Source organism: Columba livia, chromosome 19, assembly GCF_036013475.1.
Source record: "Columba livia isolate bColLiv1 breed racing homer chromosome 19, bColLiv1.pat.W.v2, whole genome shotgun sequence".
In the NCBI taxonomy this organism is placed as follows: Eukaryota; Metazoa; Chordata; class Aves; order Columbiformes; family Columbidae; genus Columba; species Columba livia.
The window spans coordinates 2,177,084-2,202,881 of record NC_088620.1 but is presented as its reverse complement, the minus strand read 5'-3'; the positions used below and the strand labels follow the sequence as shown (position 1 = coordinate 2,202,881).

The 25,798-nt window shown below is 38.8% G+C and overlaps 1 protein-coding gene across 1 annotated transcript; it reads right to left on the bottom strand.

The window, feature by feature from the left end:
* Window positions 1-1,162: 1,162 nt before the first annotated feature.
* Window positions 1,163-24,694, bottom strand: C5 (complement C5). The gene is made up of 41 exons (XM_005512904.3): window positions 24,537-24,694; window positions 22,746-22,938; window positions 22,291-22,453; window positions 22,109-22,179; window positions 21,418-21,509; window positions 20,935-21,017; window positions 20,448-20,538; window positions 20,019-20,124; window positions 19,351-19,477; window positions 18,501-18,616; window positions 18,078-18,278; window positions 17,283-17,486; window positions 16,607-16,816; window positions 16,300-16,449; window positions 14,878-15,007; window positions 14,710-14,775; window positions 13,953-14,153; window positions 13,671-13,761; window positions 13,207-13,283; window positions 11,913-12,052; window positions 11,095-11,313; window positions 10,485-10,545; window positions 10,045-10,134; window positions 9,570-9,782; window positions 9,350-9,425; window positions 8,521-8,680; window positions 8,174-8,269; window positions 7,705-7,876; window positions 6,965-7,170; window positions 6,203-6,355; window positions 5,774-5,836; window positions 5,450-5,531; window positions 4,746-4,797; window positions 4,328-4,430; window positions 4,087-4,161; window positions 3,885-3,990; window positions 2,863-2,949; window positions 2,486-2,575; window positions 1,881-1,964; window positions 1,641-1,779; window positions 1,163-1,357 (listed from the first exon to the last, which is right to left on the bottom strand). Exons 1-41 carry the CDS (start codon window positions 24,599-24,601, stop codon window positions 1,228-1,230), a joined length of 5,034 nt encoding a protein of 1,677 aa, XP_005512961.2. The 5' UTR covers window positions 24,602-24,694; the 3' UTR covers window positions 1,163-1,227.
* Window positions 24,695-25,798: the final 1,104 nt, after the last annotated feature.

The window sequence follows — 25,798 nt, the reverse complement described above, 5'->3', positions numbered from 1 at the left end:
CCTTTGAGTGACTACAACAGCGCAGCGGTCGAGTGCGTGTTTTTCTGGAACCACTAAAGCTATTAGTGGGTTATTAAAAGCCTGGAACATTTGGAGACTTGCACACCACGTATATAAACAACCAAGGAATAGAAAAACACTGTGTACAATTCAGATCTAAAAGGACCTTTCTGATGTTCAGAATCCCCAGTAAGCACAGAAGTACTGAAGGTGTTGGGAAATAATTTGCATTTCACAAGACAGATGAGTCATCTAAGCAGTGATTACTCCAAGAGTTTCCATTTTTGCTGGGATTACTCCTGTGAGTAGTTTAGTCCCTAAGAACTCGACAACTACCAGTCACTAAGGTCAGTGTGGCAGTAGGTTCTAAACTCAATCCCGTGGCATTTCCCTCTCCTCATCTCGCAACAAGGGATACGGCTATAACAGAGTAATTTCCCTGGAAATCAATGACATATAAACGGAAATATAATAAATAGAATTTCTTACATTGTCCTTCTAGATGTTAACTATGACTTACCTTAGATGAATCTGATTGACCCAAATGAAGAAAATTTGGCCAAGAATCACAGAGACGGTGGGGCGGTTACCGCCTGGCAGGCGAATTTCTTTGACAAATAATTTGGGTGATATGAAGAAATTACCTGAAATTACCATTATGGCACTACACAGGAAAACACGTATTTTTCCATCCACTAGGAAACGAATACAGCATTTTCAGTAGCTGAACTGCTGAAAAATGTCTTTTCAAATATTTTCGGGGGGAGGAGGGTCCTATGCAGGACCTATATGAAAATGATGTTCTCTTGCTCCCTCTGCTGTTTGTCGCAGTGGAAAACTCGGAGTGTTTCAAGAGCTGTGTCCATTCCTTCATATACTGTAAGAAATATTCATAACTGAGATGTCACCAGGTATAGTTAAGGTCTTCATGACTGCTTTTAACATCATAAATTCAGATATTTATATAACAAAGTTGGAAACCAAACATTTGAAAGAGTCACTATAAAAGAAGTAGGGCTGCAGTAAGGTTTTTGTCCTAAATCCAAGCTTAGAAACCATACCTTGAACATTACTATGTTATAAGAATATTGCTGTGGAGTACAAGCAAAGACCATTTTTCAAGATGAACTATTAATATAAATGAATCTTAAGTTCAGAAAAGAATTACTAAACATCTTTTTAATGAGATTTGATCTATAGTTTTAATTTTCAAATTCCACAAGTAAATCAACAGCCACTGATCATGAGATCTTCAGTAAAATCTTCCATTGTATTTAAAAACTCCTGACAATATGCACATGCTGTATTCGAAGGCCACCACTCGATCCAAGTGCTGGAGTCCAAAGGGTACTGGAACCTGAGAGGACAACAGAAAATGATCATTTGCTGCTAAGATTTGGGGAGAAAAACAGAAAACAGAAAAAAAAACCCCAACACAATATGAAATTGCTTGCTTTGTGTCCACAATCCTGTTTTAAATGTACACATCTGAAAACACATTGTGTAAATACTGGTTGAATTAATACTTTAAAAATTCAATCAATTATATATTACATATGAATTTTTACATACAAACACTTGTCACTTCTCAGCACACACTAAGATTAATTCTATACATATTCTCCTGGTCAGTTACTTACTTGAAATTGTAACCAACGCTTATCTTCAAGGCTTCTTTTCCCATGATCAAATACTGCTCTCCTGGGCTCAATTCAACATCTGTACAGGTTTTCTTTTTAACAAAGGTTACTTCATTATTTTTTTGAGCAAAAGCTTGCCCTGAATTAAAATGTCAAGAATTGGAAAATTTCACAAAGAGAATTCCTAGTAATTCATATATTAGACAGAAAACACAGCCAAGGGATCAACAGGACACTCACCTCTTTTATAGAGATCCAGAAGAGTTGCAGAATACTTGACAAAATAACCTTCTTCGCTGCGAGATAAGATGTTCACTTTATAAACTGTAGAACAACACAAACCAAACTTTTTATTATTGCTCGTTGCTGCAATACATACTAAATCTCTTACAGATGCTCAGATGGAGCCACTTTACTATAGTGACTTCTGGGAAGATGATGGGGGTAGCTGTACACTGTCAAGCTAAGAAATAGTAACAAATTCTACCTGTGCTCAATGGAAGCTCTACCCCTGCTCTCATCTGATGCCCTCCCAACTTCCTCTGACCCCAAAGCCACAGGATCCCATTAGAATTGTGCCAAGCAAGAGACACACAGTGCTCATTAGCAGAACTCATCAGTTCAGGCTCACTGGTGCACTAACCCTGTTATGTGACTGATTCAGCAGAGGGTACAGGCAGCTCTCTCTCTTCTCTGATCCAATGTCACCTTCATATACCATATGTGACTGTCAAACCTGCTGAATTTTAATCACTAAAGTTCTAATTGGAACAGAATGTTTTGCAGCAGTAGTAAACAAGTAAACATTTCAGTTAGAGCACGTGAAACGACAATTCAAATATTACCGTATGCAATATCACTCTGGCATGCAGCTTCTCTCCTGGTGTCAGCAGTTAGTGACCGATCCAGTCTCTCTTGTACTTTACTGCACTCGGCTACATTGAGAAAGAAAAAAGCCAGTGTTAAGATAATGTCATCACATCCTCAAATCAAACATATTTAAAATAAAAATAGCATCCTCAATCACATGAACTTAACCCGGTCAGACATCCACGATCATACTGCACGCATTTTTATTATTTTTTTAAGTGTAAAATTTGGAGAGGATAACTGCTGTGTTCTTATGAGGATTTTTCCCTTGTGTTTAGTGTGGTTTTGTCCAAAGCACTACACTACCTTCTCACACCCAGTGAAATGGGAAAACACCTTTAAAAACGTTTACCTTCCATGCATTTGCATTCATCTCCTTCACACAATCTCACAAGTTTTTCATTTCCATAGGGGTTATAAAACATAGTGCACCTTTTATCTAGAAGATCCAAAAAGAAACAATAAATACATGTAGAAAATCAAAGTCCAAGAAATCAGGATCGAAACTTTGCGAGTCAAAAGTTACCCGAGCTTGAAATAACAAGGATTAAAAAGCTGTGGAAGAAGGAAAAATGTAGTTTTTAAGGAGGAAGGAAGAGTTAAAAGACAAGCTTGAATTTGAAGTCATGGAATGAAAAAAGATTTCAAGGCCTTGGGACGGATGGTAAAAGAGTCTGGGGCTCAAGTGATTTTCTCTGCACAAGATCAGAGCATCCCGACACGTAGGAAGTCAAGGAAGGGAGCCAGGAGACCTGCGTGGTTCAACAGGACTGCTGGTTATGCTCAAGTGGAAGAGGAGGGTTTCTAGATCATGGAAGGAGGGGCTGACCACTTGGGGAGAATATAAGGCTGTTGTCAGAGGGTGTAGGGAGGCAACTAGGAAAGCTAAGGCCTCCTTAGAATTAAACCTGGTGAGAGGGGTCAAGGACAACAGAAGAGCTTTTTCCAATACATGGCAGATAAAACTACCACCAGAGGCAATGTAGGCCCACTGAGGAACAAGGTGGGTGCCCTGGTGACAGAAGATGACCTCATTAATGTTTACAGATATATAAAGGAGGAGTGTCAGGAGGATGGAGCCAGGCTCTTCTTGGTGACAACCAATGACAGGAGAAGGGGTAATGGGTTCAAACTGGAACACAAAAGGTTCCACTTAAATTTGAGAAGAAACTTCTTCCCAGTGAGGGTGGCAGAGCCTGGCCCAGGCTGCCCAGGGGGGTTGTGGAGTCTCCTTCTGTGCAGACATTCCAACCCGTCTGGACACCTTCCTGTGTAACCTCATCTGCATGTTCCTGCTCCAGCGGGGGGTTGGACTGGATGAGCTTTTGAGGTCCCTTCCAATCCCTGACATTCTGTGATTCTGTGAACACATACCTGGCGCATGATATTCATACACAGTGAACGTGGCAGGATTCAGCATTCCAACCTGGAAAAGCTCACTTATTCGGAACTCAACACAGAGAAAATTATTCGCTGGCACCTATTTGAAAGACACATGAGTTAACAAGCAATAAAGGAAACAAAACTATTCCAAAGAGTTAAAGTAGTGCTTACAGTTATGAAAAGGGTAACATACAGAGTCTATCTGCAGAATAACATGCCCGTCTTTTATCTCATAATCTGCTATCAACTGATCAACTCCACTTGCAAGCTGCAGGGGAAACAGAAAAAAACAAACAACAGAGAAAAATCTTTTGTACAAGTTAAACATTTTTGGATGATCTTGAAGGTTTTGTAATCAGTAACAGAAAAAGAACAGTAAATATTATAGTTCTGCCAAAACCTTCAGTAAAATAAAGAAGTTCTGTAATACTTACAGTAGATAAATCTTCCGTATTTGCTTCCAAGCCACTGACCAAGCCTATATCCATCACGGCATGAGCAGACCCTGACTGCGGCTCCCTCACGCCGGGCCTGTACCTAAGACAGATTAAAAATAATGTCAAACATAGCTGCAATTAAAAATAAATCTTCAAGTGTGATCCCAGGAGAAAACTCAGGTAAATTCTACTAACATTTAGACCACAGTAAACCCATAGTGATGCAAAACAGTTCAGATGAATCATTTCAGATTTATGCCAACATCATGCAGAAAGACGTTTTTCTTCATAGTTGTGTTCCAGGAGAACCCATATATTAATTAAAGAAAAACACCCTCCCAAAGAGGTCATGACTTTTGTCTCTAATTCCGTTCACACACATACCAACCAGCACAACCCCACTGGCTGTACTTACTTTGCACAAGCCTCTAAGCGCCCCAGGGGCTCACCGTCTTCTTTTCTGTAACCTTTTCAGATCAAGTAGAGTCAAATAAGTCATTTTCTAATTCTCCAGAAGCAGCAATCCAGAATTCTCATAAAGCATTTTCATAATTGAAAGATAATTCTTTAAATTGTTTTGGTGGCTATTTTTATAGGAACTCATTGTCTAGCCACAAACAAGTAACATTGAACTTCATTTATAATTCAGGTGAAATTACAGCTTTAATGCTCAGTGTACTTTATAGTGTACTTATGTTATTAAAATTACTCCATGGCAAAAGCTCAGAATGTGGCTATATACCTGTTGTAACTGGACTTGAATTCTTAGTACCTTGTACTCACTGTAAACCCCGCCTATCCCCCATTGTATTTCTTTCTTCTGCTAGAAGTTTGTATTCCTCACTCCCCCAACTGCAAAAACTCTTCCACAAATGAGTAAAAATGCACCTAAGAGAAATACATTAAAAATTGATTCTATTCACAAAACCGCAATATTTTCACAAAGGGCTAAAAAGGTTTCTAGCAATTTCTTTTCCAGTTTTGCATTTAGAAAGCGAAGAAGTTACTACAGTTCCATTCTTTACAAGAAACGCTTCGTTAAACGCAGTAAGGTTTTTTTTCACTCCCTCCTTTGCACCGACCTGAGCAGTAATATTTAAAACTGTATTAACCCTTTACCATCAGCTCTCTTTGGAACAATCTTCAATTCGAAGTTACACGACTCTTCAGATGTACCAATTGTGTTATACACTGTCTTCACCTACACGTGTACAAATAAATTAGATCAAACAGAGGCAGTAAGCAATCCTCAAAGCTGGCATAAAACTGTGAAAACTCACAATATGGAGAACATCAGAGCAGTAAAAACAAGCCTGTACATCATGATTAGTTTTGATGGATGCACAGCAGGGTAAATAAATTATAAACTATGAGTGAACACCAGGATAACAGAGAATTGAGCCACGTTAGAGACTCCATTTAAAAAAATGGTTGCATGCTTACATTTACTGTAGCTATGCCAGTGCTGCTTCCAGTGCTTACATAGATGTCATCACCCAAAGGTACCTAAAGGATTGATATTGAACAAAAACATGTAAGTTAATGACAAAGACAGCACTATCAGCAACAATTCAGGTGAGAGTATCTGCTTGTCCTTTCTACATTTTAAACACACGTGAAGGCCTGATGCTACAAACAGATTCTACAAAAAAAAACTTCACAGGAACAAGCAGAGACAGTAAATTTAAATGACTGTTCAAATGCATTAGATTTAGCAGGTAAGTAAAATCCTTCAACATTTACTAAACCAAACTACTACCAATTTACTGAAAGAAAAAGCTCCTTTAGTAGTAATTTCAAAGTTCAAATAATTATTTAACAAGTTGCTAAGAATTCTGCTTTTACTTTTCAAAAGTGATACTATTCACTCACCGTTAAAGTTCTTCCCACAAAGTTATCTTCTGTCAGTTTGAACAGATGAAGGTTTCCATGGTTTTTGTACGCTACCTTAACACTCATGTCCAAGCTAAGCCGTTTGACAAGAAGGGAATATTCAGTCAAGGCCTCAAGGGCATTAATTGTGTCCTGCCAGAAATCAACGACAAAGAATAGATTCCAGAAATGAAAAAGAAATGAAAATGTATTACAAAGTGATTTATTTTCTGCCGCTTAACCATGGTAACCATTTCTAGCTAAACAGCTTAGCATCGTCTCAGCAGAACACTTAATGTGCTGGTAACATATTAAACACTATATTAACTGACTAGTTGATAGTGTATCAGAAATCTGGCAACTTTCACTTGACTTTTAGTCTGTTCACGCACACTATCACAGTTTTTACAATGAAAACCGCATACCTACTTATGCTGCATTCCATTTTTGTGGAAATCAAGAACTAACGTCATGTCATGAAATGAAATATTCCGTTCTACAAAAAACTTGGGAAAACAGTTTTCCTCCTATGATTATTTTTATTCAGCAGATCTGAAGTCAGCGGAATCAGCTTGCAAATTTCTGTTTGTAATAGACTTCATGAAAAGAAGTTGTATATGCCAGAGAACAACGTAGCAACAGAGTCATTTGATGGTGACCCCACAGATAGGGATGTCAACGTGGTCTTCTCACTATATTGCCCTCTTAAGGTGTCTCAGATTTGGTTCTTGAAGAATGAGAACAAAATATTTCAAAGCTTACCTGAGTTGAATAAAATCCTCCACCATATCTTTGCTCTTCAGACAACCATTTGATGATTGGTTTGGCGTAGTTTGCGTCCCCTCTTAGCAGAGTAGTAAGCAAGGCATATGCTGTAGTTTCAACCATTTGTGCAGTAACAGGGCTGGGAGTGTGTTGGTCTGGTGTTTTGAAAGTATTTTTCCAAAAACGATAGATAGGAGGATCACCTACATAAGCATAAAATGAAGGTTTGGGATTGAAACAGTGACAGCTCTCTCCAGAATACACAAGGTGAAGGTCAAGGAAAAAAGCGGGGACTCGCTCAGCATTTAACAGAGGATGACGATACGCTTCTCTTACACTAGTAACACAACAGAACAAAAGCGAGAGCACTTGCAGATACTGTGAAAAATCCCACTGTGAGCCAATGAAGAGAGTGGACACGCCACAGGGATGAGGAGGCAGACAAATGCAACCCACCACGGACATTGTGCAGAAGGGAAGCCGATAGATAGAACAAACTGAGATGATGGGGAGTGACAGACGCTTCGCTGACTTGCATCCTGCTCAGGAAACTGCGCGGTTGAAAAGCTGAAAGCAGGATTCAGTCTAGCGAAAATACCAGGCCACGCAGGACTACAAAGCAAGGAACAGCGAAATTCACTCTCCAAGTAGCACCATCACTTTAGAGAATTTAAAAATACTACAAAACCAGCCTGAGAGTCAACTACAGTACAGACTGTGAGAGAATGTAATGATACCTATGACAGATGCTTCTTTCTTCAGTGCAGAGAACGCCGCTCGTGCGGAGAGATGGTTCAAATCCATGAGAGCCAGAGCATACGAAGTGATTGCCATAGTAAAGGGGCTTTGAGCAGACCGCACGTTCTTCATCAAATAATCTCCTGCTTTATTTTTAGCGTCATGGATTTTCTGAAAGGATGAGCAGGATACAGCTTACACCTCTTGGACTTCTAGTTAAAGAAACAACTTCTGTCCAGACAATATAGGTATACACAGTATCTTCTACGATATATCTTATGATGAAGTGATCCAGAATTTCATTATTGTTCTTTTACTGATTTTGAAAGACAAAGACTAACAAAGCAAATAAATCTTAATCTTTGAAATTTAAAAAGCCTCTTGATTTCTTTGAAGAAATGCTGAAGAAAATGGAAGAAATTAGAATTAGAAAACAGGACTGCTGGCAGAATTTAAAATATCACTTACCTGAGTAGGACATATTTGAATTGACTTTTCAATTCCAATGAGAGAAAATGCTGTGAGATACAAAGATTTTTCTTTAGCTTCCCTAGGTAATGTACCCTACAAAATAAAATATGTAAATATAAAAAAATTAGAAACGACAGTTAATTTGTCAAACTTTTTACAGTTTAGGTGAGGAAACAGAAATTCCTGTAAGAAATATCAGTTTTGTTTAAACTGAAAATATGTTGACTCTTTTGAAGGTAATAGCTTATTTGTAACAAGAGACAAGATTATATAAGGTTATTGGCAAGTCAGGACTATTATACTGTAAAATCAACCGACACACATTTTTGGCTTGGTTTTCATACCTGTAGTTTCACTGGTTGGTAATCTGAAAATTCACTGAATGACCCATCCGGCATTTGACAGTTTTCTATCAACCACAGAAGTGAGTTACAAACAGAAATTTGATCAAGATTTATGTATTGATTAACTTGTCCAAGAATCCTTAAAGCAAAAGCTGTCAACCTGCCAAGGAAATCAAACAAAACATATTGGTTTTGATTAGCAGATACTGCTACATTGCTACAGGCTAGGCACAAATTTGCATTATTTATGATTTAGGTATTTTACACATTCCCAAAGCTCAAACAAATATTGCAGATGAATCTTGAATTTATGTTAACAAATGGGCAATGCTTACTGAATTTTAAATCATGATTAGAGAATCCCAGAATGTTAGGGATTGGAAGGGACCTTGAAAGGCAGCCCTCAGCCTTTACCGCTTCAACCAGCCCCTCCTCGTTAGTGAGGATGAGGTCCAGCAGTGCGCCTCTTCTAGTCGGCTCCTCCACCCTTTGCATCACAAAGTTCTCATCAAGGCGCTGGAGGAACCTCCTGGACTGTGGCTGCCGGCCGAGTCGTCCTTCCAGCGAACATCAGGGAAGTTAAAATCCCCAGCACAACCAGGGCCTGTGATTGTGAGGCTGCTCTCACGTTTCAGAATATGATTTGGCAAGTGAAAACAAGCAATCAAAAGATATTCTTTAAGTTGTAAGCACCATTTAAATCTACCATCAAGCTCACGTCTCATACTTACTAGAAAGTATCACCCTTCAAAAATTAGTTATAATGTGAAAGCAAGGAGTGAAACAAGCCTTTTCCATCCGTTCTAATCAAAAGATCTTTTTAACTCACCATGTGCTAGCTTGCCCATTCTTCCACATGCTATATGAGAAGTCAGAATTTCTGAATGACAAGATGCTTACAATTCCTAAGGAAAATATTAGGCAGGAAATAAGTTACAAAACCAGATTTCTATTAAAATTGTATTTTTTCATTCAGATATCTTTCTCATTCAGCAAAGTCTCTGCTCCTCTACAACTCTGAAGCAAGAGAAGCAGTAATATTTTTCTACCTTCTTTCATCTTCCGCCTCAGTCGAGTTCTTGAAGTTAAGGTTTCGGGACCCAGTAAATGCCAGTTATTTGACTCTTCCAAGTAGTGGAACACATAGAACACCGGGGCGATGCTCACGAGCTCGGCCTCGGCGCTGCCCTTCGGCAGAGCAGTGAGAACACCCAGACCGCTGGGACTGAGGACTGTGGCAATTGCTTCACCCATAAGATGCCCTGTGGAAACCAAAAAACGAAAGTTATTTAAATGAGAGATGATGAAAGTCAATCCAAGGGCAGAATCTGATACTTATAAGTAATCATTCTATAGGAGTTCTACACAAAATTCTACACAAAAAGGGGATTTGCAAAGCCTTTTCTCAAAGGGAGAACCTAGGAATAAAATGAGACAAATTTAAACAAAGGAATATGAAACAGGAGAAAGAGAAATATACAGAAAGTACACATGCAGTAGACTAGAAGTTTCAATTCAATTTACCTTTTACACTGACACTTCTATCAATTTTTGTTTTGGGGACCAGATTTAGTGGGATCTTGTATCGAAATTCTTGTCGTCTCTTGATTGAACCTGTAAATGAAAATGTATATATTCCATACGGCACAATCTAAATCAATAGATGATTCAGATGCAATAGCCAGATGTAAAGGTTGCAACTATCTGAGAAGTCAGCCGCAAAAATACTTGTGATAACGTGAAAACTAGAAATATGCCCAAATGCACATGCAAACTATATCAGCCTTTGAAAAAGAACAGATGCACACACTTCGATCTTTCTTTTGCCTTTTTGGTTAAGAAAAAGGAGTCTGATCTGGACCTAAACTTTCAGATTCATCTCTGGTTAAATGAGAATATGCTCTAATTTCATTAAGAAAGCAGCTGAAAAAATAAACCAAGTAGAGATGTGATAATTCTCTTACCATAAACACCCTGTGGATCCAAAGTGAAACCTGCATGCAGCTCTTTCTTAACACCTTCTGGCTGAAATCATTAAGAGGAAAGAAGTAGAACATGAAAATACTTTTGCTTAAGGAAATTTATTAGCTGAAACAACAGTTTAAAACCATAGTATTTCTGCCTTCTACTTCCTCTGCAGTTGATTGTTAATTAACTGTTCTACATACTTAAGTCATCTGTCTCCCCAAATTCTTAAGAATATTTAACAAAAGATTTAAACAAAAGCCTAGGAAAGTATAAAATGACAATAAAACGGTCTTTCAACAAAGTATGCTTAAGCAGTTGAAAATCCAGACCAAGTAACTCACAGTATTCTCCGTGCTTACTAAGTTATAATCTATCCATATCTTTATCACAGTTCCTATATGCAAGATGTAAAATGTGCTTACTCAAATACTCAGTCATGCGTTTTTCCACTGCATACACCTCAGTGAATTCAAGGATACCACACAATATTTTGGACTCTGACAATATTAAAACAAATCAATATTTATATATTGATTTAATATATTTTTTTGCTGAATCAATATGAAAGTCAAGAACATTCCAAACATTCTGATTTTTTTTTCTTACCATTACGCGTAGCGTTTTAACGACAATTTCACTGTTCCTGGCTGTCAGCAATGTGAAGTTGATCGTGTGAAGACCTAATTCCAGCGGAAGTATTCTGAACGTAACCGGGGCCGAAGAACCACCATCGAGATTTTTAAGATTACAACTGTGCATCCTCGATCCAGCAGTTGCAGAATCAAAAGCACAGATTCCATTTCCAGCTGCTATTTTAACACAGAACTGCAATGTGGAAGGAATTTATATGTTTCACCTCCATGACAGGTACAACACCAGAGAAATACTAAAGCCACTGAAATACTACGAGCATTCTACACTGTAATCCTACTTTGCTGTTTGCAATAACCAAGTGTTACTAACTTGGGAATTACTTGCACTAGAGACACACTAACATTAGCAACACCTATACTGGGCTTCATATACACACCTTTGCATACTGTACTCAAATTTTTTCAACCGTAATTTTGCACTTCTGAATGTATTGCTTGAAAAATAGACCTTTTTCTAGTCAATCCCTGGACAACGTAACCCGTGAGCTCTGGAGCAGGTCATTCAAAAAGCCCCACTACTTTTGACACTGTGTCCAAACAACTAGAATAGAAAAATTGTATTTTAACTTCCATGAGGCAAAGCTGCAAGAGCACAACAACATTGTAATCAGTGGAATGGCTGGAAATGAAACAATTAATGACTGGAGTTCATTGTTACACGGTTATGTAAATCATATCTAACTCCAGCTGAAGGATGGAGAAATCTGATCCAAGGAGCAGATCCTGGATACTCCCAGGGGAAATGTAGAAGTCACTAAGACCACAAATTACCTTAATTGGAGAATCTCTGTGGTTATAAACTGATCCTTTTAATTCAATTTGTTCTCCTCGCACCACAGAATAAGGAACATAAACGCTCAGGAAGATATCTTTTACAACTGGCACTTCGAGCGGCGCAGCAACACATATACCTACGAAAATTAAAAATATAAAAGCAGATTATCCGATCCACCCATCTGATGAACAAGTTCGAAAAAGTCTTCCCATACTTGCCACCTTTACTGATGCTGTGTCATTTTCCAATACGTATTTTCAAATTGTCCAAGCTTTTTTAAAACTGAGCAGGCTTTTGCATCCTGTTCCAAGTTCCTTTCTCCTACTCTTCTTCTGTTAGCACTACGGGAAAATTTGTTTCTTCCTTTCATTGGGTCCCGGAGCTATTGATTACACGGGGACTGCTGGGTATGCTCAAGTGGAAGAGGAGGGTTTCTAGATCATGGAAGGAGGGGCTGGCCACTTGGGGAGAATATAAGGCTGTTGTCAGAGGGTGTAGGGAGGCAACTAGGAAAGCTAAGGCCTCCTTAGAATTAAACCTGGTGAGAGGGGTCAAGGACAACAGAAGAGCTTTTTCCAATACGTGGCAGATAAAACTAACACCAGAGGCAATGCAGGCCCACTGAGGAATGAGGTGGGTGCCCTGGTGACAGAAGATACAGAGAAGGCAGAGTTACTGAATGTCTTCTTTGTTTCTGTCTGCTCTGCCGGAGGCTGTCCTGAGGATCCCGTACCGCTGAGGCCCCAGAGGAAGGCAGGACAATGGAGGAGTTTGCCTGGGTTGATGAGGACTGGGTTAGGGAGCAGTTGGGCAATCTGGACATCCATAAATCCATGGGTCTGGATGGGATGCACCCACGGGTGCTGAGGGAGCTGGCTGAGGTCATTGCTGGGCTGCTCTTCATCATCTTTGCCAAGTCTTGGGAAATGGGAGACTGGATGATCTTTCGAGGTCCCTTCCAATCCCTAACATTCTGTGATTCTGTGATAGCAGGACACTGAAAAGTTGTGCCAGGGAAGAGTCACTCACTGCTTGTTCTTACATTCTTCTTAGTCATTTATTATGGGCCACAGTTGAACACAAAATAGACTTTGTCTTCCCAGTCACATTAATAACAAGAAATGAAGTTATTTCCTTTTTCCCAAAATAGGTACTTTACCACTTTCTTTTCCTGCTTATCAACCAGCATTTTAACATTTTATAACATACTGCAATGAGAGGTTCTGCAAAATCCAAATGGAAAAGCTCCATAATTCTTTAGCTACGATCTAATTAGGTTGCACTACCCACCTTTATCAGAAATGCCAACACCTTGTACTTCCCAGGTAGTGAGAGAATCAGGCAAGGTGACGGACAGAGTCTTTGACCTGTGTTTAGAAGCATTAATACATTTATATGTTATCAAAAGCCATCTGTTAGCACCAACAGCTCATCAGCACAAAGGCAGTATGTGCCCAGAGCTACTCCTGTATCTAAGAGAGACTTGGTAAGACACGGTTTTAGCCGACTTTACAAAAACTGGTATTTAACAAGGTCGAAAGTGAAAGAAAGAGTGACTCAACAATCTGGGCACCAGACAGCAGATCCTGCATGGAGGAAAACGTGGCAGGAATAGTTTGTCCGTATAAGACTGTGTTTTAGAGGGAATCCTAGGTACAACTAAGGCTACACAACGTACCTCAACTTTAGCATTTACATTCTATAAAACTGATGACTAAGTTGAATGTTGGTAACAGATCTGAGACAAGTAGTACCTTGGAGAAACTTGGTGAACTTCCCATAACCAGCTTTCAGGGAAGTAGCTGCGAACTTCTGCTTCATCCAGTTCCAGGACAGACTCAAAATCTGAAGAACATAAATAAAACAAGTATAAAGCAACCAAGCAAACAACAAACCACCTGCCAATGGCCTTCCATGAAACTCTTCAAAATCATTCTCTCTTTCTTTTGTGATACTGTGTTCTGCTCACTTGCCCCATGTTCTGTTAGAAGTGTTTCACCACACGTCCACTGCAGAGTTCAAGCTCTCATACTTACGCATTCTCGCCAATATTAGAAGTTTATTGGGCTCTTCCTCCCGCAGCCTGTTTGCAAATTCACAGCAATCTGTGAATGCAGAAATGCACTTTTCGTTCCTCCGAATCCGTCGAGCTCTATCACTGCAAGTCTCACTGACTGGATACGCTTTCACTCCAGCCATGCAGCATTTGCGAACTTCTGGATGCGTGTATTTGGATGCTGAAATAATAATAAAATAATTCCCTTCCTTGAGATGAATTTTTTATTTTCAAATGTGTCTCAACCCATTATCCTGAATGTATTTTTAAAACTTGCAGAATTTCAGCGAAGGTACAGATTTGAGGATGAATATAAACTTGTCATTATTCAAAAGCTAGTGACACACAATTCATCACTGCTATTCTGAATTAACAATATAAATTAGATAAGAGGAGTTTTATTACATTTTAACAGTCAAAGGTTCTTCTGACAGGCTTGGTCACTGGGATATGGCAGCACTGTGAGTTTTCAGCCTATGTCTCTTCAGACAAAGAAAGGATCTTAGACATATACTGTATTTTCAATACATATTTAAATCTGGTTGACTTCAAATTCAGCATGTGGCTAAGAGGCTTTTTAAATAGGGTCCTCTCCAAAATCATCTTGCATATTTGTCAGTCTCTCTCCACTACTTTAAGTTAACGACAATAATTAAAAGTAGTAAGCAAACACTCAGATTCTTGATTTCTAATGGACTATTTTTTCTTAATTATATACTTTTAAATTTTTGTAACACCTTCTTTGAGTATCTTTTCCTTGAAGTCAGATCGTTTGGTTCTTAAAACTTCATTGCAAGTTTCACCTGTTCAAAAAGAAATAAGTAAGTACAGAAGACATGAGCTTTTTTTGTAACAGCATAGCCCACTTTAAAATAATTTCATAAAATCAAACCAAAGGAATATACCTGCTTCATTTGAATCATCAGCATTTGCATTAGTTAAGAATGTAAGCCCAGCCATTCGGAATACATCAATGTTGTTCCGTCCTCCTCCAGCACCGCACCCAAGGTCACTTTTTTCCAACTGTAGCATTATCTGAGGAAAAAAACACATCAGTAGGTAACTAAGATGTGGAGTATTATATGATGAATGAGAAAGTTACACTTGCAGAAGTGCCAGTTCAGTCTGGAAGATTAATCACTCTACTGCCTATTTTCAGGCTTCACAGAATCACAGAATGTCAGGGATTGGAAGGGAAGGGACCTCGAAAGCTCATCCAGTGCAATCCCCCCATGGAGCAGGAACACCCAGATGAGGTTATACAGGAAAGTGTCTAGATGGGTTTGAATGTCTGCAGAGAAGGAGACTCCACAACCCCCCTGGGCAGCCTGGGCCAGGCTCTGCCACCCTCACTGGGAAGAAGTTTCTTCTCAAATTTAAGTGGAACCTCTTGTGTTCCAGTTTGAACCCATTACCCCTTGTCCTATCATTGGTTGTCACCGAGAAGAGCCTGGCTCCATTCTCATGGCACTCACCCTTTAGATATCTGTAAACATTAATGAGGTCACCCCTCAGTCTCCTCTTGTCCAGCTCCAGAGCCCCAGCTCCCTCAGCTTTTCCTCACACGGGAGATGCTCCACCCCCTTGATCATCTTTGTTGCCCTGCGCTGGACTCTCTCCAGCAGTTCCCTGTCCTGCTGGAACTGAGGGGCCACAACTGGACACAATATTCCAGGTGTGGTCTCACCAGGGCAGAGTAGAGGGGAAGGAGAACCTCTCTGGACCTGCTAAACACCCTCTTTCTAATACACCCCAGGTACCATTGAACTTCCTGGCCACAAGGGCTCAGTGCTGGCTCATGGTCACCCTGCTGTCCCCAGGACCCCCAGGTCCCTTTCCCTTACGCTGCTCTCTAATAGGTCATTCCCCAACTTACACTGGAACCTGGGGTTGTTCCTACCCAGATACAAGACTCTATACTTTCTCTTGTTCTATTTCATTAAATTTTTCCCTGCCCAACTCTCCAGCCTGTCCAGGTCTCTGATGGCAGCACAGCCTCTGGCATGTCAGCCACTCTTCCCAGCTCGGTGTCATCAGCAAACTTGCTGACAGTCTCTCTATTCCCTCGTCCAAATCATTGATGAACATATTGAATAATACAGGCCCCAGTACTGACCCCTGAGGCACTGCACTAGATACAGGCCTCAAACTGGATTCCATCCCATTGACCACAACTCTCTGGCTTCTTCCCTTCAGCCAGTTCGCAGTCCACCTCACTACCTGGTCATCCAGATCAGGATTACTTAATGCATGACACATAACAGCTATCTGAATACGAACACGAACAAAATAGCAACTTGTTTTTTCTTTTGTGGCTGTTACTTAACTTTTTCCATTGCTCTCTTTCCGCTTGCTGTGACTCCATAAACAGCCTTGTCAATAGATGACAAAGCAACAAAGGAACTGAATTCTGTTTTCATGTCAAGTGATATGGCTTCTGCTGGTTTCAGTATCTCTTTGCTTGACTGCAGCCTAATCTATAAATTGAAAACAAATATTGGTTATTTAAAAGCTCATGAAGCAGACACTTCAATAAGTCGAGGAAATGCTAAAGAACGCGTGTAATTCCAAGCTGAAATCTGACCATAAAATGAATGCACACCCACAAATTTTAGCACTTAGCTTGCTACTCACATCAAGACTATTCCCACACTTCTGTTCCACATTCAGCCAAATCGAATCAGCTACTAACTCAGCAGCTTCTTCTCCCATGACTATGTAATAAACAATAAGACGTGCTGAAGGAACCATTTCTTGGGTTATCTGAAAAGTTAGATGTTCATATTCCAAATCCTTCATTCTCTTCTGAGTTCCAAAGCTTACTATCTTCCCTTTCGATGTGATCTGTAAGAGGAAAATGATGGAGAATTAAAAAAAGTAACTTTATAGATTTAATATGTTTCTTACATGTAATAATTACTTGCGTTTTGATACAATCCAACACAAACGCATTTGGGACCAGTGGGTGTAGTTCAAGGGAAGGTCGCTCTGTCCCTCACCACCTCAAAGGAAGTTTTGTCTCTGTGCATCTTCCTCTCTATTTCAGCTCCCGACTAGCACTACTTGTTCTTAATCCCAGTCTATGTCAGATGAGAATTCAAAACAATGGAGACTTAATATTATCATTCAAACATGAGCCTATTACTGATTTTTTTACTGTAAGTCTGACAGATGGTATGTGGAAGGAATAGTTGTTGGAGCTGCGTGTATTCTATATGCTGAGGATAATTCTTGATTGTTGAGGTTTTTCAGCTAGGACCATACATTAAATCACAATCCAGTATTTTGTGTAGGAACATCTGTTACTCACCAAATAGCTGTAGTGATGTATTTTATGAATATACCGACTGTGTGGATATACTTTGATATTTACGAAATCTCCCACTTCTAGTATTTTGTGGTTTGAAGCCCAGTCAATATATAGATAACTCTGACTTAAGGAGGAATAAGCTTTCGCTTCATAGGTTTTACTTGCTTGGTTTTCATCTGAGAGATGTGGATCTGCAGTTTTTACCTGAAAAGATAATAAATGACTGAAATTTTTGTTAGTAAAGGAGGAAACAAAAAACTGCGTCTCCTGGCTACTAAATAGTTAAGTACAGAATTATACTTAAGAAAACAGTATTAAAAGCATTCTGTAACATATTATTCGGAGAGATTCATAAAACAAAATCCAACTCAAGATTTCTATATTTTCTTTAATAGAAAGATCTATAAATATCAAGTTGCTTCTAAAATGCTGGTGTAGAAGCACTTACATAAACAAAGAGAGAAGAAAAGGATAATGATATGCCTCCCTACGCAGCCAGGGAAGCTCTCTGAGAGATTTGTTTTCACACAATTCATTTAGCTTCTTAGTTAATAATTATTATGAAAGAAATGTGACAAATTAGGATATTTTGTTTCAGAATAATTAATATAGAATTTAATAGAGAAGTAGTGTTTCATTATAGCACTTACATTTCATAAGTGATTATTTGTAACAGTCTCTAAGTTCATAAACTATTAACTCTGGAGTGTAAAATCTTCCCAGCAGTGTTGTACAGTCATGAAAGTACAGGATTAAACTCTTGAAGAAATAAATTAATGGAACAATTTAACTCACTTGAAATTCCAATATTTTGCAGTCAGATGGGATATTAACAACAAACAAAGCAGTTCCATCATTCGTACTTGTTTTTCTTCTCCTAGACTCCGAATGCTCCGATATCAACTCGGTCTCATCTGTTTGTTCACTGACCGATTTTGCAGAGATGGTTATAGGGACATTTCCAACAAAGTGATCTCCTGTATCTTTCACCTGCACCTGTTCATCACAATAGAGAACATTTCCTATACAAATGGAGACATTTTTCAAGGAGAAGACTTTCAAGCTGCTAAGAGCTTCTACAACAGCAAATGAAAAAAGTGTGAACGGACAATGGACATTAAAAGCAAGTTAAGACCTACAGTAGTACACAGAAAAAAGAATAAGGCTTTTGAAGGTTTTAGGTTGTAATGTGCAATGATACTGCTTACGTTAACTAACCTTAATGAAGAATGGGAGCCCAGGCTTCACAAAGAGAGGAGTAGCAATCAAACTCAATTTGTAAGGAGATACAGCAAACCTGACTCCAGCAAATTCTGCTTCACCGCTGAGGCCACCTGACAAAATATGATGCCCCTTTTAATAATCACATCCTAGAACCTGTGTTTTCTCTACTTGCCTTCAAAGAGCAGCACAATCTGTCTGTTATAGTGAAGCCCTTGCATCTAAATAGTCACCTCCTAGCACTAGTGTGCAAACAAACAGCCAGAAAGAAAAAAGGTTTAACCCCAAAGCACTTTTACAGGGACAGATGGACTATTCTTCCTTGTAAGTTCTTGGAAGAAGACCTCTGACCTACTGACCACCCCCTTCTAATCCACCCCAGGTACCATTGGCCTTCCTGGCCACAAGGGCCCAGTGCTGGCTCATGGTCATCCTGCTGTCCACCAGGACCCCCAGGTCCCTTTCCCCTACGCTGCTCTCTAATAGGTCATTCCCCAACTTATACTGGAACCTGGGGTTGTTCCTGCCCAGATACAAGACTCTACACTTGCCCTTGTTATATTTCATCAAATTTTTCCCTGCCCAACTCTCCAGCCTGTCCAGGTCTCTGATGGCAGCACAGCTTCCAGTGTCACCACTCCTCCCAGCTTGGTGTCATCAGCAAACCTGCTGACAGTCACTCTATTCCCTCGTCCAAATCATTGATGAATATATTGAATAAAATAGGCCCCAGTACTGACCCCTGAGGCACTGCACTAGACACAGGCCTCAACTGGACTCTGCTCATTGACCGACTCTCTCTGTTTACATTTGCAGATATGTTAAAAAAAAATAAAAAGCTACTTACCCTCGGACTCCAACACTGATGCCACAATATATAAATATGACCCATCCAATTCTTCCAGACTTTGAAACCCTATAAAACTCACTGCTTGCTTACTGTTAAAATTGATCGCAGCAACTCCATTTTCAATCTGGAGAAGAAATACAAGTCAATATTTAATAGTCAATAACTTAGATATACTATATAGACGCACTATACATAAATCCTATATTCAGCAGGTTTCTGTCCATTGTCCATTTTCAGAGGAAATCAAAGGTGGAGATGTTTTAATGAAGAATTCTTTATTCCCTGAAATTGCTGATAATTAATCAACCAAAAGCACATATTGCAAAGTCTGCGTGCAGGCCCAACAAGAGGAAGCAATAACACCAAGATATCTTCACTAAATGACGAACGATAATGCCTTTTATAATTCTTCAGTGACTACATCAAAAAGGCCAGATTGAAATTACATTCTGTCTCAGATGCTGCCTCTGAGTTTCATTTTAAAGTGCATTTCTATGACCCCAGTGGTAGGATTACGTAGGAAAAGCTGACACTGAATAGCTGTCAATGCGAACTAGGAGTTGGAGCCCGTTCTCATAAAATTTAACGGGAAAGCTTTAGTGGAATTGGATCAGTTCTGAACTCAGCATATGAAATCTATACAAACTAGGCTTGTTTCTTCTTACCCTAGTTACATGCATTGCACGAGGCATCATCCTTTTTTCGCTTTCTTCTATTATTCCAAAACGAAGAAAAACATCAGCACTTGGAAGCCTTTTGTTATAAAAATAGCTGAGAACAAAACAACAATATAAATACTTTTCAGAATACTTTAATGGCTGCAACAAAGCATTTGTTTTTGAAGAAAAGAAATTTCCTAGGCAAGAGACAGAAAACAAATGTCTGTGCAGTTTTAAACACTTCTGTTGAAAAATCATCACTTTATAAGAGTTCTAAAAAGGGTCACTTAGTTGTCTTACAGAGCTTAAAGGATTCTGACAATAGGGCTTCTTGAGGAAGTAAAAGAGGAAACTTCTGGACATGGGAGAATCATTCCTCAGATAAAAGAAGAAGAGGTACACACATATGTAGAAACTAAAGCCAAATTTCCTTACCTGGCTTTCACAACAATCCTGAAGCTCTCAAATTTATCAGAACTAATAAAGTTACTTTCTGGCTCTATGGTGATGGAAAAGCTTGGCATTGCTGCAAATTGAGTAGAAAAGAAAAAGCCACTTAGATGTGGTTTTGTACACTGAGCCACGGGTACCCAGAAAAACACCTCTGTATAACCAAAGAATCATGTTGGTTTAGAGTGATTTGATTTACAGTATTATAGCCCCAAAACACAGCTGTCAGCTGGTGCACAACGAAGCACAAGTCCTAAAGCCCTAAGTTATCTGCAGGAGTCTCCTACTCTGGAGGCATCCAAACCCTCCTGGACACCTTCCCGTGTAACCTCATCTGGGTGTTCCTGCTCCATGGGGGGATTGCACTGGATCAGCTTTTGAGGTCACTTCCAAACCCTGACATTCTGGGATTCTGTGATTTCACTGAAAAAAATATATAAAAATAAAGGTTCACAGTACGGGCACAACTTACCATATTCCTTAACCTCAAATTTTGCAACAGCTGAGGTTATGAAATTCTTCTTATACTTGGCTTCAATCTTCCAAATTCCATACCTACAAAATGGCAACAAACATTTTTAAAGATAAAAATTAATGTCAAAGACAAAAATTAGTATTACTACTTAACAATATTTCATGTTAATAATTATGTAGAGAGAAAAATTCTGCACCCAGTTTTTGCACAAGTCCAATGCCTACTTTGAGAAGATTCTGCTTTGATACTTTAATAATTATTGAAAGTTATTTTAAAGCACTGAAATAAACTGGAAAAGAATACGCCATTATTTATACGATAACTATTTTTGTTGTATAGTTACAAGCAGAGACACATTTTGTAGTCTGCAAATGCAATATCTTGAAATTAAATAAAAAAAAAAAGGCAAAAGACAATCTAGCAGTCTAAGAAAAGGTAATATTATGTTAATAATTCTCAAAAAGCAATAAATAAATCTACTTAGGATTAGGAGGAATCTTGAAGTCAGGAAAAGAAACTATTCCAGTGAAATCTTCTTCTTCTACAATATCCACTTTTACTCCTTCAGGATCCTTTAAATCATAACAGGAAAGAGTCAGCAGCTACAGATCATTGTCATCAAAAGGAAAATCTCCATTCAGTGATTTCAGTGGAAACCTGCCCATAACGTATTCTTCTAAGACTTCTGCTCGTTTCACAGCAAAAGAACACAATCAATTTAGAAACAACTCGGACCGACATCCTGATAGAACATTTTCTTGTGGTCCTTACAATTAATGGCTGTTACTACACAATGCTCGAAATTGCAGAAAAGTTACTGTAATACCAACCCTATTATTAAAGGCTAAAAAATACAGTATGATAGACACTGATTATTTTATATCTTCAATGAAATAAACAACAGTATGAAAACCGTATTATTAAAAATCCCTCAAAAATCCTTTCCTGTTAAAGATAATCCACATTATTTTTATCTTCCCTTCTGTAACAACTTCAGATCTGGACTTAAAAAGCAAAAGTCATTTTTAGATCTATTCAAAGATGTCTGGCTACCTGCAAACATATCTAACAGTTTTGTTAAATATCGATTGCAATCCCGATTTACTCTCCAACTACATTTATTGTTTTTGTGATATACAGAAGAATAATAATGAAATCCATGATAACTTACCACAAAGGTTAGGACAGTTTCACGCCGAGCTGGCTGCAGTTCTTCATTCAGAGAGTAAACTCTGACTTTCACTGTAAAAATTATTACAATAAATCTCAAATGATATTTAAATCCCAATTCCTTGGCAATGTCAACAGACTTTAAAAAGTAAGTAACAGCCAAGAGAAATGAGCATTATTTACCTGACTGATCAGGAGTATAAATTGGTTTGTCTGTATGAATAAAAAGAAACCCGTTCTCATAGGAAACAGGAATTTTTTTCAGTCTTGTAAAATGTGGAGAAACAGCTTCCAAATACACGTAATTGACTGAATTCTCTGTTCTTGGTAAATCTGCTGGTTGAAGCTGGGGAAGATTAAAGATTTTAAAATAATATTAAATTATTTTTCAAGTAGTTTTCTCTACAGTATTTTTTGTTGAAAAGATTATCTGAATAGCAATTAGTGTTCTTTTGTTAATTATTATTAAATAAAAACATCAACACCCACAAGGGCTTATTCTTGCTTACGTCATAGATGACAGTCTGGAGTATTAAGCTACAAACAGATATTTTGAAATCTTGCATTTTATATACGTCCAGAACTCAAATAGCAAATGTGACAATAAAAACACTGCAAGTAAAGCCTGAATTCCTTACTGTTAAAGTTGCAGCATCCTGGAATTTGTTGGCTGGAGTTAAAGAAATACGATCAGAAGAATAAACAGTAATCTTATCTGGAAAGCTTTTTATGGCAATATTGACTGGAAATTCCTTCTCAAAACCAAAAGCTTGAACTACGACTTTCTCAGATGCCCCAGCTCGGAAGATCTTTGGTGCTGTAAGAACATACCTGCATATGAAATATAAAACAATAAAAGGACAATGTAACTACACTTCCTTTGGACTTCTTACTTCCATTTGTAATTCACTGTTGGAGCAAACAAGATTATCAGGTAAAGTTACTCAAAGACACTAGTTAAAAACAATAGATCCCCAGTCATTATAATTTTTATGAAAACTGTAATGTAACATTACCAAATAACAGTAGGAACAATCCCAGGTTCCAGTATAAGCTGGGGAACGACCTGTTGGAGAGCAGTGTAGGGGAAAGGGACCTGGGGGTCCTGGGGACAGCAGGGTGACCATGAGCCAGCACTGGGCCCTTGTGGCCAGGAAGCCAATGGTACCTGGGGTGGGTTAGAAGGGGGTGGTCAGTAGGTCAGAGAGGTTCTCCTGCCCCTCTGCTCTGCCCTGGGGAGACCACACCTGGAATATTGTGTCCAGTTGTGGCCCCTCAGTTCCAGCAGGACAGGGAACTGCTGGAGAGAGTCCAGCGTAGGGCAACAAAGATGATGGAGGGAGTGGAGCATCTCCCGTGTGAGGAAAGGCTGAGGGAGCTGGGGCTCTGGAGCTGGACAAGAGGAGACTGAGGGGTGACCTCATTAATGTTTACAGATATATAAAGGGTGAGTGTCAGGAGGATGGAGCCAGGCTCTTCTCGGTGACAACCAATGGTAGGACAAGGGTGACAGAGCCTGGCCCAGGCTGCCCAGGGGGTTGTGGAGTCTCCTTCTCTGCAGACATTCCAACCCGCCTGGACACCTTCCTGTGCGACCTCACCTGGGCGTTCCTGCTCCAACAGGGGGATTGGACTGGATGATCTTTTGAGGTCCCTTCCAATCCCAAACATACTGTGATACTGTGATTCTGTGAACAGCTTAGGTAATGCTTATGGATTTGATTTTGCAGACACAAAAGCTGGACTACTAAAACAGGTTATTTACATGGAAATAATTATTCCTTTTGCCAAATTAAACCCCAAAACACTAACCCTCCAAACAGCACACCTGTGTTGTTTCCCCGCCAGTTCTTACTGCAATGAATGAGGCCACTTACAGTAAAGCCTAACGCGAACAAATTTGTGCAGGAATACTCTAATTTCTTCAGCACTTTATAAACTAAAGTATGCATCGCTCCACAAAAGTACAAGCCAGGCTTTAGTACCTGGCCACATAATGTATCTAAAATACTTGCCATTGAACAAAACACTTGATATATGTGCCCTTCTTTTTCTGAAATGCCAAAAGCACTTAGGTTGGCTGCTTTCTATACACCATTATTAACAGATATAAGAATCAAAAAAGCGCCACCAACTACAACTGTAAAATAAATATTTAAGTAAGAGCTTTCATCAGACTGTAAGAAAGTATCTGTCTTCACACAATGCAGAAAATCTCATTCTGTGGCAGCAAATACAGTAATTCCAGAAGCATCAGCCATTTTTCTAGCATTAGTCCCACACGGACCAGTGAGAATTTTGCTTGTGAAAACACATCCGTTTGGACAGCACCTTTTGTATTGGTTCTACTGAAACTGTATCTATTTACCTAAAATAGCAGGCAACAATCAAATCACATTTCCAGTAAATTCTAGATTTGCTTTACTTACGTTTTCTCTTGGCCAAAAGTTGTTCCAGAAAACAGAAAAACAAAAAACCACATTAAAATAGTCATAGTGTCTATGACAACAAACAGCAAACCATAAATGCTAACGATTCTGGATTAAACTGTGTTTGGCTTCTGCTGTCGGTGAACAGAAACACCACCAACATGCTCCGCTCGCAGTTAATAATTAATTGCAGATCATCTTCTACTAAAACATTATTGCCCCCAGGAAGCCACAACAGCTAAACTTAGGAATTTTTAAATCCAAAATTTCAATTTTTTAATCTGTTCAGAGCAATCCGGTGTCAGTCCCTCCCTCTGATAGCTACATTAAAAATATCATTTTCAGAGTTGGCAAAAAAACACCCAACAAAAATTAGACTGTTTGTCCTTCAGAAAATAATTTTTATTTAAACCCAAGTCATTTTAAATTTCCATTTGAAGGGAAAAAAAGCATTTTAATTCTATCAAACATAATGTGCTGATATGGTTAGACCAGAATATTTTTTGTTTTAATAATCCTTCACTTGCAAATTCCTTTTAGCCACTTGTATTCCTGGTTATGCCAACTTTCTGAGTACTTCCACTACAAATAAAACTGCAATATGAAAATATGAGGGCACCTCTCAAGATGTACTATTTTACACAGCATTTGCAAAAAAAAGCATTAGAGACAAAACCTTGATGTCTGATATGTGAGCACAGGACCTCAGCAAATGAGTTTGTGAAAAGTTAAACTGAAGTTGTGCAAGACTTCTTGAGTTTAAACAAATACAGTAGCCAACATTTACGGGAAAGACATTTACAAAACTATTTCTGATCAATAGGAAATCAAATTACAAGAAGGCAAACATGCGCTTCTCAACATACACAATAAGCTTACAAGGGAAGCAACAATATATAGGATGAAATCTATACAATAATGTACACGTAATGCAAATTGCTTAATATTATTAAAACTAATGCCCAAATATCTACCACTAATGCCAAACAAGGCCCTACATTTCACAGCTATTTGTACAGTTTCCAAACACCACCCAAAACTTTACGTGAGATTTATTTCAACACTCCCGTGAAAATGGTGGCAATTGAGGCCTACTGTATTATCATGATTCAATGTAGTACGTATTTCCAAAGCGACATAGAATGCTCCAGAGTAAAACCCATTTTACACTGACAGACTAATATGGCATATAAACAGATACATAAAGCACGGACAACAAAACAACCAAACACGGCTATTACCAGAGCAGACTTGATATTTAT